The sequence below is a fragment of the Cyclopterus lumpus genome, chromosome 22 (assembly GCF_009769545.1).
Source record: "Cyclopterus lumpus isolate fCycLum1 chromosome 22, fCycLum1.pri, whole genome shotgun sequence".
Classification (NCBI taxonomy): Eukaryota; Metazoa; Chordata; class Actinopteri; order Perciformes; family Cyclopteridae; genus Cyclopterus; species Cyclopterus lumpus.
In genome coordinates, this window is record NC_046987.1 from 22,986,316 (window position 1) to 23,004,605 (window position 18,290).

General features: G+C 45.3%; 1 protein-coding gene across 1 annotated transcript in view; it reads left to right on the plus strand.

The window, feature by feature from the left end:
* tyro3 (TYRO3 protein tyrosine kinase) overlaps positions 1-18,290 on the plus strand; it is a 36,647-nt gene that overhangs the window by 1,946 nt on the left and 16,411 nt on the right. Inside the window, exons 2-4 of the mRNA XM_034525103.1 lie at positions 3,798-3,981; positions 14,779-14,879; positions 14,982-15,152. Coding sequence (XP_034380994.1) covers positions 3,798-3,981; positions 14,779-14,879; positions 14,982-15,152 — 456 coding nt within the window. The remainder of the gene's footprint in view (positions 1-3,797; positions 3,982-14,778; positions 14,880-14,981; positions 15,153-18,290) is intronic.

Here is an 18,290-nt window from a genome sequence, read left to right on the forward strand (position 1 = left end):
GTTAGGGGGTTAGGACTGTTCCAACATCTCGAAGAACCCGAGGAGAGGTTAGAGGTTAGGGGGTTAGGACTGTTCCAACATCTCGAAGAACCCGAGGAGAGGTTAGAGGTTAGGGGGTTAGAGGTTAGAGGTTAGGGGGTTAGAGGTTAGAGGGTTAGAGGTTAGGAGGTTAGGACTGTTCCAACATCTCGAAGAACCCGAGGAGAGGTTAGAGGGTTAGAGGTTAGAGGGTTAGAGGTTAGGGGGTTAGAGGTTAGGGGGTTAGAGGTTAGGAGGTTAGGACTGTTCCAACATCTCGAAGAACCCGAGGAGAGGTTAGAGGTTAGGGGGTTAGAGGTTAGGGGGTTAGGACTGTTCCAACATCTCGAAGAACCCGAGGAGAGGTTAGGGGGTTAGAGGCTAGGACTGTTCCAACATCTCGAAGAACCCGAGGAGAGGTTAGGGGGTTAGAGGTTAGGGTGTTAGAGGTTAGGGGGTTAGAGGTTAGGGGGTTAGAGGTTAGAGGGTTAGAGGTTAGAGGTTAGGGTGTTAGAGGTTAGAGGGTTAGAGGTTAGGGGGTTAGGACTGTTCCAACATCTCGAAGAACCCGAGGAGAGGTTAGAGGTTAGGGGGTTAGAGGTTAGAGGTTAGGGGGTTAGAGGTTAGGGGGTTAGAGGTTAGAGGTTAGGGGGTTAGAGGTTAGGGGGTTAGAGGTTAGGGGGTTAGAGGTTAGAGGGTTAGAGGTTAGGGGGTTAGGACTGTTCCAACATCTCGAAGAACCCGAGGAGAGGTTAGAGGTTAGGGGGTTAGAGGTTAGAGGGTTAGAGGTTAGGGGGTTAGAGGTTAGAGGTTAGGGGGTTAGGACTGTTCCAACATCTCGAAGAACCCGAGGAGAGGTTAGGGGGTTAGAGGTTAGGGGGTTAGAGGTTAGGGGGTTAGAGGTTAGGAGGTTAGGACTGTTCCAACATCTCGAAGAACCCGAGGAGAGGTTAGGGGTTAGAGGGTTAGAGGTTAAGGGGTTAGAGGGTTAGAGGTTAGAGGTTAGGGGGTTAGAGGTTAGGGGGTTAGAGGGTTAGAGGTTAGGGGGTTAGAGGCTAGGACTGTTCCAACATCTCGAAGAACCCGAGGAGAGGTTAGGGGGTTAGAGGTTAGAGGGTTAGAGGTTAGAGGTTAGGGTGTTAGAGGTTAGGGTGTTAGAGGTTAGGGGGTTAGAGGGTTAGAGGTTAGGGTGTTAGAGGTTAGAGGGTTAGAGGTTAGGGGGTTAGAGGTTAGGAGGTTAGGACTGTTCCAACATCTCAAAGAACCTGAGGAGAGGTTAGGGGGTTAGAGGTTAGGGGGTTAGAGGGTTAGAGGTTAGGAGGTTAGAGGTTAGGGGGTTAGAGGGTTAGAGGTTAGGAGGTTAGAGGTTAGGGGGTTAGAGGTTAGGAGGTTAGGACTGTTCCAACATCTCGAAGAACCCGAGGAGAGGTTAGAGGTTAGGGGGTTAGGGGGTTAGAGGTTAGGAGGTTAGAGGTTAGAGGTTAGGGGTTAGAGGTTAGGGGGTTAGAGGTTAGAGGTTAGGGGGTTAGAGGTTAGGGGTTAGAGGTTAGGAGCTTAGTAGGTTAGAGGTTAGGGGGTTAGGAGGTTAGAGGTTAGGGGGTTAGAGGTTAGAGGGTTAGAGGTTAGGGGGTTAGGGGGTTAGAGGTTAGGGGGTTAGAGGTTAGAGGGTTAGAGGTTAGGGGGTTAGAGGCTAGGACTGTTCCAACATCTCGAAGAACCCGAGGAGAGGTTAGAGGTTAGGGGGTTAGAGGTTAGGGGGTTAGAGGTTAGAGGTTAGGGGGTTAGAGGTTAGGGTGTTAGAGGTTAGGGGGTTAGAGGTTAGGAGGTTAGGGGGTTAGGACTGTTCCAACATCTCGAAGAACCCGAGGAGAGGTTAGGGGTTAGAGGTTAGGGGGTTAGAGGTTAGAGGTTGGGAGGTTAGAGGTTAGAGGGTTAGAGGTTAGGGGGTTAGAGGTTAGAGGTTAGGGGGTTAGAGGTTAGGAGGTTAGAGGGTTAGAGGTTAGGTGGTTAGGAGGTTAGAGGTTAGGGGGTTAGAGGTTAGGGGGTTAGGAGGTTAGAGGTTAGGGGGTTAGAGGTTAGAGGGTTAGAGGTTAGGGGGTTAGGAGGTTAGAGGTTAGGGGGTTAGGAGGTTAGAGGGTTAGGGGGTTAGAGGTTAGAGGGTTAGGGGGTTAGAGGGTTAGAGGTTAGGAGGTTAGGACTGTTCCAACATCTCGAAGAACCCGAGGAGAGGTTAGAGGTTAGGGGGTTAGAGGTTAGAGGTTAGGGGGTTAGAGGTTAGGGGTTAGGAGGTTAGAGGGTTAGGGGGTTAGAGGTTAGGAGGTTAGAGGTTAGAGGGTTAGAGGTTAGGGGGTTAGGAGGTTAGAGGTTAGGGGGTTAGAGGTTAGAGGGTTAGGGGGTTAGAGGGTTAGAGGTTAGGAGGTTAGGACTGTTCCAACATCTCGAAGAACCTGAGGAGAGGTTAGGGGGTTAGAGGTTAGGGGGTTAGAGGTTAGGGGGTTAGAGGTTAGAGGTTAGGGGGTTAGAGGTTAGGGGTTAGGGGGTTAGAGGTTAGGGGGTTAGGGGGTTAGAGGTTTAGAGGTTAGAGGGTTAGAGGTTAGGGGGTTAGGAGGTTAGAGGTTAGGGGTTAGGGGGTTAGAGGTTAGAGGGTTAGGGGGTTAGAGGTTAGGGGTTAGGAGGTTAGAGGGTTAGGGGGTTAGAGGTTAGGAGGTTAGAGGTTAGGACTGTTCCAACATCTCGAAGAACCCGAGGAGAGGTTAGGAGGTTAGGAGGTTAGGGGGTTAGGAGGTTAGGACTCTCGAAAAACCTGAGGAGGGGTTAGAGGTTAGGGGGTTAGAGGTTAGGGTTAGGGTTAGGGTTAGATGTGGGTTAGAGGTTAGGAGGTTAGGGGGTTAGGAGGTTAGGAGGTTAGGACTGTTCCAACATCTCGAAGAACCTGAGGAGAGGTTAGGGGGTTAGGAGGTTAGCGGGTTAGGGGGTTAGGAGGTTAGGACTCTCGAAGAACCTGAGGAGGGGTTAGGGTGTTAGAGGTTAGGGGGTTAGAGGTTAGGACTGTTCCAACATCTCGAAGAACCTGAGGAGAGGTTAGGGGGTTAGAGGTTCGGAGTTAGGGGGTTAGGAAGTTAGGGTTAGGGGCTGAAGGAACCTGGAGACAGATGAGTCGTTGTGTAGAACCGAGCTAAAGGCACAAGAGTTCGTCCATTAGGGTTATGTGTGCGCAGGCAAGCTGATTAACGCTTCTTTTTCACTACTAACATCACAAACCAGCTGTGGGTCAAAGGTCAAAGGTCACATGCTCACTGGAAACCGAATAAAATCTGCCAATTAAGAGAACAAACAGCCAGTGTTATGAAGCTGTGAGAGGTCCTTGTGTCCACACACACACACACACACACTCTCTCTGAGTAGCTGCACTTCACTGGAGATGTTTCATCTCTGTGATTTCAGACTAACTCAGTTGAGCCGTTGATGGACGCCACTTTCCCACAATGCAATGCACTGAGGACTACGGATGGTTTTGCTGCACAAACAAATATTCACTCAGTCTTGTTGCAAAATTCCACTTCAAGATATTTTTCATCTCACTGTTATTTTCTTGTTACGAGATACAGAATAATTCAGTTTTTAAAAGAAATAACATCAAGCATCTCAAAAACAAACTGAACAGCAACAACTCATCAAATATTATATTAAATGTTTAAAACCGTGTGTGTTTCTACAATCTACGCTGAAACGTATGTAAACATCAACGTGACCTTTACTGACCTCCGTCTCTCCTGCAGGCGTCTCCTTCACGAAGCACCCGGCCAATCAGACGGTGTCTCAGGGGAACGCGGCGAGGCTCGGCTGTGCAGTTCAGGGTCTGACGGAGCCGGACATCGTCTGGATGAAGGACGGAGAGAAACTCTACAGCACCGACCAGATGTTCATCACACTGGGAGAGCAGCACTGGGAGACCTACCACAGGTACAGACCAGTACATACTGTATATGTTCATCACACTGGGAGACCTACCACAGGTACAGACCAGTACATACTGTATATGTTCATCACACTGGGAGACCTACCACAGGTACAGACCAGTACATACTGTATATGTTCATCACACTGGGAGACCTACCACAGGTACAGACCAGTACATACTGTATATGTTCATCACACTGGGAGACCTACCACAGGGACAGACCAGTACATACTGTATATGTTCATCACACTGGGAGACCTACCACAGGTACAGACCAGTACATACTGTATATGTTCATCACACTGGGAGACCTACCACAGGTACAGACCAGTACATACTGTATATGTTCATCACACTGGGAGACCTACCACAGGTACAGACCAGTACATACTGTATTTATTAGTGCTGGGCAAAAGATGAAAAAATGTAATCGATTAATCGCAAAATTCAAGAATGAATTAAAAACTAGTGTATTGCACGCTTTTATTTTAAAGTAATGTTATCAGAACATTATAACAGGCCCTCTGGGAGCAACAGCAAGTTAACATACAGAATATAAATCTGGCTGCGTTTTGGTGTGAACGCAGCATGTTCATGTGTTCATTGTTCATGTGTTCATTGTTCCTGTGTTCATGTGTTCATTGTTCCTGTGTTCATATGTTCCTGTGTTCATATGTTCCTGTGTTCATTGTTCATGTGTTCATGTGTTCATATGTTCCTGTGTTCATTGTTCATGTGGTCATGTGTTCATTGTTCATGTGTTCATGTGTTCATGTGTTCATATGTTTCTGTGTTCATTGTTCATGTGTTCATTGTTCATGTGTTCATTGTTCCTGTGTTCATGTGTTCATTGTTCCTGTGTTCATATGTTCCTGTGTTCATATGTTCCTGTGTTCATTGTTCATGTGTTCATATGTTCCTGTGTTCATTGTTCATGTGTTCATGTGTTCATTGTTCATGTGTTCATGTGTTCATGTGTTCATATGTTCCTGTGTTCATTGTTCATGTGTTCATGTGTTCATTGTTCATGTGTTCATATGTTCCTGTGTTTATTGTTCATGTGTTCCTGTGTTCATTGTTCATGTGTTCATGTGTTCATTGTTCATGTGTTCATGTGTTCATGTGTTCATATGTTCCTGTGTTCATTGTTCATGTGTTCATGTGTTCATATGTTCCTGTGTTCATGTGTTCATTGTTCATGTGTTCATGTGTTCATGTGTTCATATGTTCCTGTGTTCATTGTTCATGTGTTCATGTGTTCATATGTTCCTGTGTTCATTGTTCATGTGTTCATGTGTTCATATGTTCCTGTGTTCATATGTTCCTGTGTTCCTGTGTTCATGTGTTCATGTGTTCATGTGTTCATATGTTCCTGTGTTCATTGTTCATGTGTTCATGTGTTCATATGTTCCTGTGTTCATTGTTCATGTGTTCATGTGTTCATATGTTCCTGTGTTCATATGTTCCTGTGTTCCTGTGTTCATGTGTTCATTGTTCATGTGTTCATGTGTTCCTGTGTTCATTGTTCCTGTGTTCATGTGTTCATTGTTCATGTGTTCATATGTTCCTGTGTTCATTGTTCATGTGTTCCTGTGTTCCTGTGTTCATGTGTTCATGTGTTCATGTGTTCATGTGTTCCTGTGTTCATGTGTTCATGTGTTCATATGTTCCTGTGTTCATGTGTTCATATGTTCCTGTGTTCATGTGTTCATTGTTCATGTGTTCATGTGTTCCTGTGTTCATTGTTCATGTGTTCATGTGTTCCTGTGTTCATGTGTTCATATGTTCCTGTGTTCATATGTTCATGTGTTCATGTGTTCATGTGTTCATATGTTCCTGTGTTCATTGTTCCTGTGTTCATTGTTCCTGTGTTCATTGTTCATGTGTTCATGTGTTCATGTGTTCATATGTTCCTGTGTTCATTGTTCATGTGTTCATATGTTCCTGTGTTCATGTGTTCATTGTTCATGTGTTCATGTGTTCATGTGTTCATATGTTCATGTGTTCATATGTTCCTGTGTTCATTGTTCATGTGTTCATGTGTTCATATGTTCCTGTGTTCATATGTTCCTGTGTTCCTGTGTTCATGTGTTCATTGTTCATGTGTTCCTGTGTTCATTGTTCCTGTGTTCATGTGTTCATTGTTCATGTGTTCATATGTTCCTGTGTTCATTGTTCATGTGTTCCTGTGTTCATGTGTTCATGTGTTCATGTGTTCATGTGTTCATATGTTCCTGTGTTCATGTGTTCATGTGTTCATATGTTCCTGTGTTCATTGTTCCTGTGTTCATGTGTTCATTGTTCATGTGTTCATGTGTTCCTGTGTTCATTGTTCATGTGTTCATGTGTTCCTGTGTTCATGTGTTCATGTGTTCATTGTTCCTGTGTTCATATGTTCCTGTGTTCATGTGTTCATGTGTTAATGTGTTCATATGTTCATATGTTCCTGTGTTCATTGTTCCTGTGTTCATTGTTCCTGTGTTCATTGTTCATGTGTTCATGTGTTCATGTGTTCATATGTTCCTGTGTTCATTGTTCATGTGTTCATGTGTTCATATGTTCCTGTGTTCATATGTTCCTGTGTTTATTGTTCATGTGTTCCTGTGTTCATATGTTCCTGTGTTTATTGTTCATTGTTCATGTGTTCATTGTGCATGTGTTCATATGTTCCTTTGTTCATGTGTTCATTGTTCATGTGTTCATTGTTCCTGTGTTCATTGTTCATGTGTTCATGGTGCATTGTTCCTGCTGGTTTATCCACAGTTCTCCCGCCCGCCGCAGTAGTACTTCATGCTCGTGGTACTTCATGCTCGTAGTACTTCATGCTCGTAGTACTTCATGCTCGTGGTACTTCATGCTCGTGGTACTTCATGCTCGTAGTACTTCATGCTCGTGGTACTTCATGCTCGTAGTACTTCATGCTCGTAGTACTTCATGCTCGTGGTACTTCATGCTCGTGGTACTTCATGCTCGTGGTACTTCATGCTCGTGGTACTTCATGCTCGTAGTACTTCATGCTCGTGGTACTTCATGCTCGTAGTACTTCATGCTCGTGGTACTTCATGCTCGTGGTACTTCATGCTCGTGGTACTTCATGCTCGTAGTACTTCATGCTCGTAGTACTTCATGCACCGAGGTTGCGGACCTGGGTGGAGGGGGTGACGATGGAGCCATCAATAACGAGAGAGACGGTCTGGGCTGAGCGGGTGAGGGAGTTGGGGCCGATGATGAGTAGTTAAGATTTATTGCAGTTGAGTTTGAGAAAGTTCTGTTGCATCCATGATTTTATATCAGTGAGACGGGTAGTGAGAGTGGAGTGGGAGACTGAGGTCATGGTCTTGGAGGAGAAGTAAAGTTGGGTGTCGTCAGCGTAACAATGGAAGTCGAGACCATGACGACGGATGATTTGTCCAAGAGGAAGGATGCAAATGATGAAGAGGAGGGGACCGAGCACAGAACCCTGGGGGACACCGTGGGTGACTGGGGAGGTTGAGGATGTTGTTTATGTTGTTTATGGCAATGAATTGATGTCGGTCTGAAAGATATGAGGTGAACCAGGAAAGGGCAGAGCCAGTTATGCCAAGAACTAGAGTCGTGAGAGGAGGATGGAGTGGTTGATGGTGTCGAAGGCGGCACTGAGGTCAAGGAGGATGAGGACGGTGAGGAAGCCAGAGTCAGCAGAGAGAACTATGGCATTTGTGATTTCCAGTAGGGTTTCTGTGCTGTTTGGAACGGAAGCCGGATTGGAAGGGTTCATAGAGATTATGGAGATTGAGGTGGGACTTGAGTTGTGATGCAACAGCTCTCTCAAGGACTTTGGACAGGAAGGGGAGGTTGGAGACGGGCCGGTAGTTGTTGGGGATGTCAGGGTCAAGACCAGTTCTTTTTAGCATAGGGGTGACAGCAGCGAGCTTGAGTATTGGGGGGTTGGTGTGTATGAGACCAGAGGAGTTGATGATGTTTGTGATGTGAGGGGAGGCAGGCCTTGACTAAGGAAGAGGGAAGGGGGTCAAGGGCACAGGTGGAGGTCTTCATGCTGGAGACTATGGAGGTCACTTTGAGTGATTGAACTGAAGGATGAGAGTGAATGGATTGAAAGTAAGGGAGGATCATGTTGAGGGCTGGGGGGGGGGGTGGTAGTAGAAGAGGGGGAGGGGGCAGCCAGCTGGTTGTGAATTGAGATGATTTTGTCGTTGAAAAAGGATAGAAGTGAGTTGCATTTGCTGGTGGGGAAGGAGGTGGAGATGGTGTCCATGGGCTTGAGGAGTTTGTTGGTGGTGGATAAAAGTGTTTTGGGGATGTAGGATGTTGGAGGCTGGAGGAGTAGTGAGAATAGTATATATTTATACATCAGTGCATATATTTATACATCAGTCCATATATTTATACATATATCAGTTCATATATTTATACATCAGTCCATATATTTATACATATATCAGTCCATATATTTATACATCAGTCCATATATTTATACATCAGTCCATATATTTATACATATATCAGTCCATATATTTATACATCAGTCCATATATTTATACATCAGTCCATATATTTATACATATATCAGTCCATATATTTATACATCAGTCCATATATTTATACATATATCAGTTCATATATTTGTACATCAGTCCATGTATTTGTACATCAGTCCATACATCAGTCCATGTATTTGTACATCAGTCCATACATCAGTCCATGTATTTGTACATCAGTCCATACATCAGTCCATGTATTTGTACATCAGTCCATACATCAGTCCTTGTATTTGTACATCAGTCCATACATCAGTCCATGTATTTGTACATCAGTCCATACATCAGTCCTTGTATTTGTACATCAGTCCATGTATTTGTACATCAGTCCATGTATTTGTACATCAGTCCATGTATTTGTACATCAGTCCATACATCAGTCCATGTATTTGTACATCAGTCCATACATCAGTCCATGTATTTGTACATCAGTCCATACATCAGTCCTTGTATTTGTACATCAGTCCATACATCAGTCCATGTATTTGTACATCAGTCCATACATCAGTCCTTGTATTTGTACATCAGTCCATACATCAGTCCTTGTATTTGTACATCAGTCCTTGTATTTGTACATCAGTCCATACATCAGTCCTTGTATTTGTACATCAGTCCATACATCAGTCCATGTATTTGTACATCAGTCCATGTATTTGTACATCAGTCCATACATCAGTCCATGTATTTGTACATCAGTCCTTGTATTTGTACATCAGTCCATACATCAGTCCTTGTATTTGTACATCAGTCCATACATCAGTCCATGTATTTGTACATCAGTCCTTGTATTTGTACATCAGTCCATACATCAGTCCTTGTATTTGTACATCAGTCCATACATCAGTCCTTGTATTTGTACATCAGTCCATGTCCTCAGGTCTGATCCAGAAGGTCCTCCAGTCTGGAGGTCAGTGCTGGTTGTTGGTGTTTCTGCTGTTGATGGTTAAACAGCTCAACAGTCAATACAGGCAGAGCTGCTGCTCGCACTGAAGACGCCCCTCTCCTCTTCCTCCTCCTCTTCCCCCTCTTCCTCCTCCTCCTCTTCATCCTCTTCCTCTCTCCTTCTCCTCCTCCTCTTCCTCCTCTTCCTCTCTCTTTCTCCTCCTCATCCCCCTCTTCCTCCTCTTCCTCTCTCTTCCTCCTCCTCTTCCTCTCTCTTTCTCCTCCTCCTCCCCTTCTCCTCCTCCTCTTCCTCTCTCCTTCTCCTCCTCCTCTTCCTCCTCTTCCTCTCTCTTTCTCCTCCTCATCCCCCTCTTCCTCCTCTTCCTCTCTCTTTCCCCTCCTCCTGCTCCTCCTCCTCTTCTTCCTCTTCCTATTTAATTTTAGTGATTAAGAGTTTAGTGTTGAATGTAGAACCAGCTGCAGTTTATTATTATGAGTTATGAGGCCACGAGGAGTCCAGCAGCTCTCGGGGCCTCTGGGGAAATATCAGGAGTCTATGTTTGAACGGCTGAATGCTTCCTGAGAGGCTGACCTCAGATCTGTTTGGCTCGTTGAGCAGCGGCTGGTTAATCGGCTTTACGCTCAAATTCCTGAACAGTGAAGGTCAGAAGTGTTTCAACCGCCACCTCGTGGTGTGTCAGGAAGGACCATGTAGGGTCACCATGGACCATGTAGGGTCACCATGGACCATGTAGGGTCACCATGGACCATGTAGGGTCACCATGTACCATGCTGGATCAGGATGAACCATGTTGGGTCAGGATGAACATGTTGGATCATGATGGACCATGTTGGATCATGATGAACCATGTTGGATCAGGATGAACCATGTTGGATCATGATGAACCATGTTGGATCAGGATGAACATGCTGGATCAGGATGAACCATGTTGGGTCAGGATGAACATGCTGGATCATGATGGACCATGCTGGATCAGGATGAACCATGTTGGGTCAGGATGAACCATGTTGGATCAGGATGAACCATGTTGGGTCAGGATGAACATGCTGGATCATGATGGACCATGCTGGATCAGGATGAACCATGTTGGATCAGGATGAACCATGTTGGATCAGGATGAACATGCTGGATCAGGATGAACCATGTTGGATCAGGATGAACCATGTTGGATCAGGATGAACCATGTTGGATCAGGATGAACCATGTTGGATCAGGATGAACATGCTGGATCAGGATGAACATGCTGGATCAGGATGAACCATGTTGGATCAGGATAAACCATGTTGGATCAGGATGAACCATGTTGGGTCAGGATGAACATGCTGGATCAGGATGAACCATGTTGGATCAGGATGAACCATGTTGGGTCAGGATGAACCATGTTGGGTCATGATGAACCATGTTGGATCAGGATGAACATGTTGGGTCAGGATGAACCATGTTGGATCAGGATGAACCATGTTGGTTCAGGATGAACATGTTGGGTCAGGATGAACATGTTGGATCAGGATGAACCATGTTGGATCAGGATGAACCATGTTGGATCAGGATGAACCATGTTGGATCAGGATGAACATGCTGGATCAGGATGAACATGCTGGATCAGGATGAACCATGTTGGATCAGGATAAACCATGTTGGATCAGGATGAACCATGTTGGGTCAGGATGAACATGCTGGATCAGGATGAACCATGTTGGATCAGGATGAACCATGTTGGGTCAGGATGAACCATGTTGGGTCATGATGAACCATGTTGGATCAGGATGAACATGTTGGGTCAGGATGAACCATGTTGGATCAGGATGAACCATGTTGGTTCAGGATGAACATGTTGGGTCAGGATGAACATGTTGGATCAGGATGAACCATGTTGGATCAGGATGAACCATGCTGGGTCAGGATGAACCATGTTGGATCAGGATGAACCATGTTGGTTCAGGATGAACATGTTGGGTCAGGATGAACCATGTTGGATCAGGATGAACCATGCTGGATCAGGATGAACCATGTTGGATCAGGATGAACCATGCTGGGTCAGGATGAACCATGTTGGATCAGGATGAACCATGCTGGATCAGGATGAACCATGTTGGATCAGGATGAACCATGCTGGGTCAGGATGAACCATGTTGGATCAGGATGAACCATGTTGGATCATGATGAACCATGTTGGGTCAGGATGAACATGTTGGGTCAGGATGAACCATGTTGGATCAGGATGAACCATGTTGGGTCAGGATGAACCATGTTGGATCAGGATGAACCATGTTGGATCAGGATGAACCATGTTGGGTCAGGATGAACCATGTTGGATCAGGATGAACCATGTTGGGTCAGGATGAACATGTTGGATCAGGATGAACCATGTTGGGTCAGGATGAACCATGTTGGATCAGGATGAACCATGTTGGGTCAGGATGAACCATGTTGGGTCAGGATGAACCATGTTGGATCAGGATGAACCATGTTGGATCAGGATGAACCATGTTGGGTCAGGATGAACCATGTTGGATCAGGATGAACCATGTTGGGTCAGGATGAACATGTTGGATCATGATGGACCATGTTGGGTCATGATGGACCATGTCGGGTCATGATGGACCATGTTTGATCATGATGGAGCATGTCAGGTACGCCACCATGTTCACATCCTCTCCCAGAACTCTCAGCGGTTGTGGAGCTTTCGTCTTCCTCCTGAAGTCCACCACCATCTCTCTGGTCTTGGCCATGTTCAGAAGCAGGTAATTGCCGGCCCACTCCACTGCAGTCATCCACTACTGCCCTGTACTCCTCCTGTCCATCCTTAATACACCGACCACTGCAGAGTCATCCACTACTGCCCTGTACTCCTCCTGTCCATCCTTAGTACACCGACCACTGCAGAGTCATCCACTACTGCCCTGTACTCCTCCTGTCCATCCTTAATACACCTGACCACTGCAGAGTCATCCACTACTGCCCTGTACTCCTCCTGTCCATCCTTAACACACCCGACCACTGCAGAGTCATCCACTACTGCCCTGTACTCCTCCTGTCCATCCTTAACACACCGACCACTGCAGTCATCCACTACTGCCCTGTACTCCTCCTGTCCATCCTTAACACACCCGACCACTGCAGAGTCATCCACTACTGCCCTGTACTCCTCCTGTCCATCCTTAACACACCCGACCACTGCAGAGTCATCCACTACTGCCCTGTACTCCTCCTGTCCATCCTTAATACACCGACCACTGCAGTCATCCACTACTGCCCTGTACTCCTCCTGTCCATCCTTAACACACCGACCACTGCAGTCATCCACTACTGCCCTGTACTCCTCCTGTCCATCCTTAACACACCGACCACTGCAGTCATCCACTACTGCCCTGTACTCCTCCTGTCCATCCTTAATACACCGACCACTGCAGAGTCATCCACTACTGCCCTGTACTCCTCCTGTCCATCCTTAACACACCCGACCACTGCAGAGTCATCAGAGAACTTCTGCAGATGGCATGACCCCGAGTTGTACTGGAGGTCAGTGGTGTACAGGGTGAACAGGAAGGGAGACAGAACAGTTCCCTGTGGGGCTCCAACATCACTGACCACCGTCTCAGACAGCACACGGCCCATTCTGACAAACTGTGGTCTGCCTGTGAGGTAGTCGGTGATCCAGGAGACGGTGGATGTGCATTGTGTGGAGGAGGGCTGTGAACTAAACCTATTGAGAAGCAGTTTAGCTTGTTGGCCCTCTCCAGGGAGCCCCCTGGTTGTCTCCCTCCAACCTTGAAGCCAGTTATTTTGCTTCATTCCGGTCCACACCTCCCTCACATTGTTCTGCTGGAGTTTGGCCTTCAGCTTCCTCCTGTAGGAGTCCTTGCACTCCCTGAGCTTCACCTTTTAGGTCGCGCTAGACTCACCTGTGCTCGTCCCTGTCCCCAGACCTGAAAGCTGCTTTCTTATTAATAAGTACTTTCAGGTCACTGGTGATCCATCTTCTAACAGTCATGATGGACCATGTCGGGTCATGGTGGAGGATGGTGGACCATAGTGGTCCACTGAGACAGGATCTGATTACGGATCATTACATTACATTACATTTCATGTCATTTAGCTGACGCTTTTATCCAAAGCGACTTACAATAAGTGCATTAAACCATGAGTCCAAACTCAGAACAACAAGAATCAAGCAAGTACAATTTCTTCAATAACATTAAACTACAGAGTACTATCAGTAAGAGACATTTAAGTGCTACTAAAGTGCTATCGGTAAGGGACATTTAAGTGCTACTAAAGTGTTAAACTACAAAGTGCTATCCGTAAGAGACATTTAAGTGCTACTAAAGTGTTAAACTACTAAGTGCTATCAGTAAGAGACATTTAAGTGCTACTAGAGTGCTACTACGGCTCTACCTTCCCTATTCAAGGTGTAGTTACTAAGATGTGTTTTTAGTCTGTAGAGACTTCCTGTCCTGATGTCAATGGGGAGCTTGTTCCACCAATGAGGAGCCAGCACAGCAAACAGTCGGGACTTTGAGTGTTTAGCTCGAAGTGAAGGAGCTACAAGCTGATTGGTGGAGGTTAGACCATGTCCTGGATGTGAGGTTAGACCATGTACTGGGTGTGAGGTTAGACCATGTCCTGGGTGTGAGGTTAGACCATGTCCTGGATGTGAGGTTAGACCATGTCCTGGGTGTGAGGTTAGACCATGTCCTGGATGTGAGGTTAGACCATGTCCTGGATGTGAGGTTAGACCATGTCCTGGTGTGAGGTTAGACCATGTCCTGGGTGTGAGGTTAGACCATGTCCTGGGTGTGAGGTTAGACCATGTCCTGGATGTGAGGTTAGACCATGTCCTGGATGTGAGGTTAGACCATGTCCTGGGTGTGAGGTTAGACCATGTCCTGGGTGTGAGGTTAGACCATGTCCTGGGTGTGAGGTTAGACCATGTCCTGGTGTGAGGTTAGACCATGTCCTGGTGTGAGGTTAGACCATGTCCTGGTAACCAGTGAAGGTCGCGGAGGAGCAGAGGATTGTGGGTAAATTTCGGAGGTTGAAGACCAGTCGAGCAGCTGCATTCTGGATGAGCTGTAGAAGTCGAATGGCATTAGCAGGTAGACCTGAAGGAGGAGTTACAGTAGTCTAGCCATGAGATGACCAGAGCCTGGACCAGAACCTGGACCAGAACCTGGACCAGAACCTGTGCCGCCTTCTGAGTGAGAAGAGGTCGTATTCTCCTGATGTTGTACAGCATGTACCTACAGGAGCGTGTTGCTGCGACCCTGCTGATGGAGACTCGTTGGTTTCATGTGTCGCTTGTTCCATGGTTCTGGTCCGGTTGAGGTTCTGATGTTCTGTGTTCTTGTTTCCAGTGTGAAGTCGGTCCAGCAGCAGGATGCGGGTCAGTACTGGTGTGAGGTGGAGTTCCACGACTTGATTTTCTCCTCTGAACGAGCCTGGATCACGGTGGAAGGTGAGGACCCTGAAGACACCTTGTGTGTGCTCTGAATTGTTTCCTGTCTGTGTTCAGATTTCCCATCATGCTCTTTTCACTGATGCTTCCGGTATCCTGCAGGTGTCCCTCACTTCGTCCAGGAGTGTCAGGACGTGTCCACATTCCCCAACGTCCCCTTCAACCTCACCTGTGCTGCCGTTGGTCCCCCCGAGCCCGTGGAGGTGCTATGGTGGCTGGGGGGGGTCCAGGAGGGGGAGCCCAGACCGTCCCCCTCCATCCTCCACGTCCAAGGTAAGAAAGCTCTCGTGAGACACTCCACCCAGGTGCATTGTGGGAAATGTAGGAACCAGTGTTTCTCCACCTCTGAAACTCCAACTACTTTGGAGATCCAATCAAAGAATACTGTTGTTGTTATTATTTGTATTATTATTAGCATTATTATTATTAATGACCAGTGGCCACACCCACTGGTCATGTGGCTACGCCCCCAACCCCCCTGTCCTTACTATCATCAGGTCACTCAGCGGGATCAATATTTCAGTCAGTTTTAACTTTACACAAACTTTAGAATCCCATTATTCAGCTTCAATTTGGTGTAAAGAGCATCAGATGTTCTCATATAATCATATTGATTATTGCCCCTCGATACTTCCTCCACTGAGGGTCGGTACTTCCAGGCCTGTTTCCCTGTGTCTTTCTTAGCATCCCTCCCTTTATGGCACATTTAAATTTGCCGCGGAGTCCGGATTCGTTGTTCTTCGTCAGTCATTCTTCAGTCTACTTCAAAGGGTTGGTGACTCTGGTTCCATCTGATGCGTTCAACCACTTCCTCTGGCACGTCAAGGTTGTGTCCTCAATGGATGGAATGAGCACACTCTGAACTCTGAACTCTGGCATTGCTGATATCATTCCCTTCTTTTTTTTTATACTTTATTTTTTAAAGATACAATGAGACAAACATACATACATGAACACAAGGTTGGTCACCTATACATTTATGCCAATGGTATACTGATGGAAAAAAATGTACACTGTAGAATCAGCTCCATCTCCTACAGTTTGTATTACTTGCATTACGCCTGCCAGTATGGCTGAATGGCTGGGCAGCTCCAGAATATATGGAAATGATCTGCCAGCTGTTCTCCACATTTCCTCCAGCAGAGACCCCTTCCTGCCTCCCCTGTTTGTGTACATTTTAATTTGGGGGTTATGAAATATATAATCAGATTCTGCCAACAGAATTCCCTCCAGAGCCCCGAGCCGGTGGAAGTGGACTCCACAGAGCACATATTTGACCAGTCCTCCTCTGAAAGTCCAGATTCTTTCTCCCATTTTAATCTAACCTTATCTGTTGAGTGTTTTCTACTGGATTGAATACTTGAGTATAGTTTTTAAATAAGTTTCCTGTTATATATGTCAATAAATATATCAATTAAATTGGCATCACATTTCTCCTTTGTTTTAATCTCCTTATTAAAGTAGGTCCTGGTTTGTAAGTACCTAAAAAAGTCCAGTTTTTCTAAACCATATATCTCTGAAATTTTCTGAAAACCATCCAGTTCTCCCTTCGGTGAAATAGAACAGTAAGAAGTGATGCCAATTCTGTGCCAATGTTTAAACCTCCCATCAAACCTTGCCGGCTTAAAGTCCGGATCAAAGGCGACCCATCTCAACAGTCTAGACCGTCTTTCAAATAGTGGTGATCTACATTCCTTAAACCAGATTTTAAGAGGGACTCTAGTCCATTGATTTAAACTTTTAGCATGCTGCTCATACAAGATTTTGCTGCCTAATATAGGTTGTAACGGTATTTCTAGCTGTGAAGTTTCCAAATCTTTCCATTTTGCTATATACATTGGGTTACAGCAACATGCTAGTGGTCTTAATTGTGCCGCCTTGTAGTAGTCTGTTAAACATGGTAATGATCTACCCCCTTTTTCTTTAGAAAGTTGCAGTGTTTTGAATTGAATTCTTGGTCTTCTACCCCCCCATATAAATCTAGATATCCACTTATCCCATTCATTAAATTGTTGCAGTGGTACTACAGCTGGAAGGGATTGAAAAAGGTACAAGAGTCGGGGGAGTACATTCATTTTTATCGTTTATATTCTATTATGCATATCTAAGGGAAGTTGGGACCACCTGTCAATATCTGCCTTGATGTTTCTACTTATGGGGCCATAATTGCGATCATATATTTTGGAAATGTCTTTAGGTATTTGAATTCCCAGATATTTAATGTCTGATGAAGTCCATTTGAAATGAAATCTATTTAGCATGTCTTTCTGAGGGGTGTAGTTATAACTTAGAGTTTGTGTTTTTTGTACATTTAATTTATATCCAGAGTAGGTTCCAAAATCTCCGAGTGAGGACATCAGTCTAGGAATGCTGACCTCCCGTGTCGTAATAAAGAGCAAAACATCATCTGCATATAGGCAAATCTTCTGCTCTAAACCTCTAACCATGACTCCTTTTATCGCCTCATCATCCCTGATTAACTGTGCCAGGGGCTCTATAAATAAAGCAGAGGGCTGGGCTGAGGGGGCAGCAGATTTCTGATACAACTAATAAAATCATCCTTAAAGCCAAATCTTCTCAATGCCAAGTACAGATATTTCCAGCGAACCGAATCGAAAGCCTTTTCCCCATCTAAACTAATCACTGTGGCTCCAATATTTCCCTTAATCACATGATCGATGACGTGTAGCACTCGTCTAATATTATCTTGTGTCTGTCTTTCACGTACAAAACCAGTTTGGTCTGGATCCACTAGGTCTACTATTATATGCTCTAACCTTTTTACTAATATTGACGCATACAACTTGTAGTCTATATTGAGTACAGAGATTGGCCTATATGAGCTACATTCTTTTCTGTCCTTCCCCTCTTTAGGAATAACCGAGATGATTGCCTCCTTCCATGTACCTGGTGGTTCACCTTTTTTAAGTGTATAGTTAAAGCAATCAAAAAGCATAGGCACTATTTGATCCTTAAAGGCCTTGTACCATTCGGCTGGGAAGCCGTCCGTACCCGGCACTTTATTAGCTTTTAATCTAGAAATTGCTTTCCCTATTTCTTCCATCGTAATCTCTGCCATCAAGGCTTTATTCTGTTCTTCACCTATAGACTGTAGATCTAATGACTCCAGAAATTAATTTATTTCCTGTGGGCTAGTTGTACTTGGTTCCTTATATAAGTCTCTATAGTAATTTTCAAAAATATGTTCAATATCCTCTATTTATGACATACTTTTTTAGTTACAGGGTCCCTAATTTCATACATGGAGCTGTCTGCTTGTTGTTTCCTTAACCTCCATCCCAGAAGCTTCAGGGCCCTTGGTCCATTCTCATAATATCTCTGCTTTGCAAATTTGGCTTTTTTCTCTATTTCTTCCTCACATAGTTTGTTTATTTCTTTTCTGACATTTCT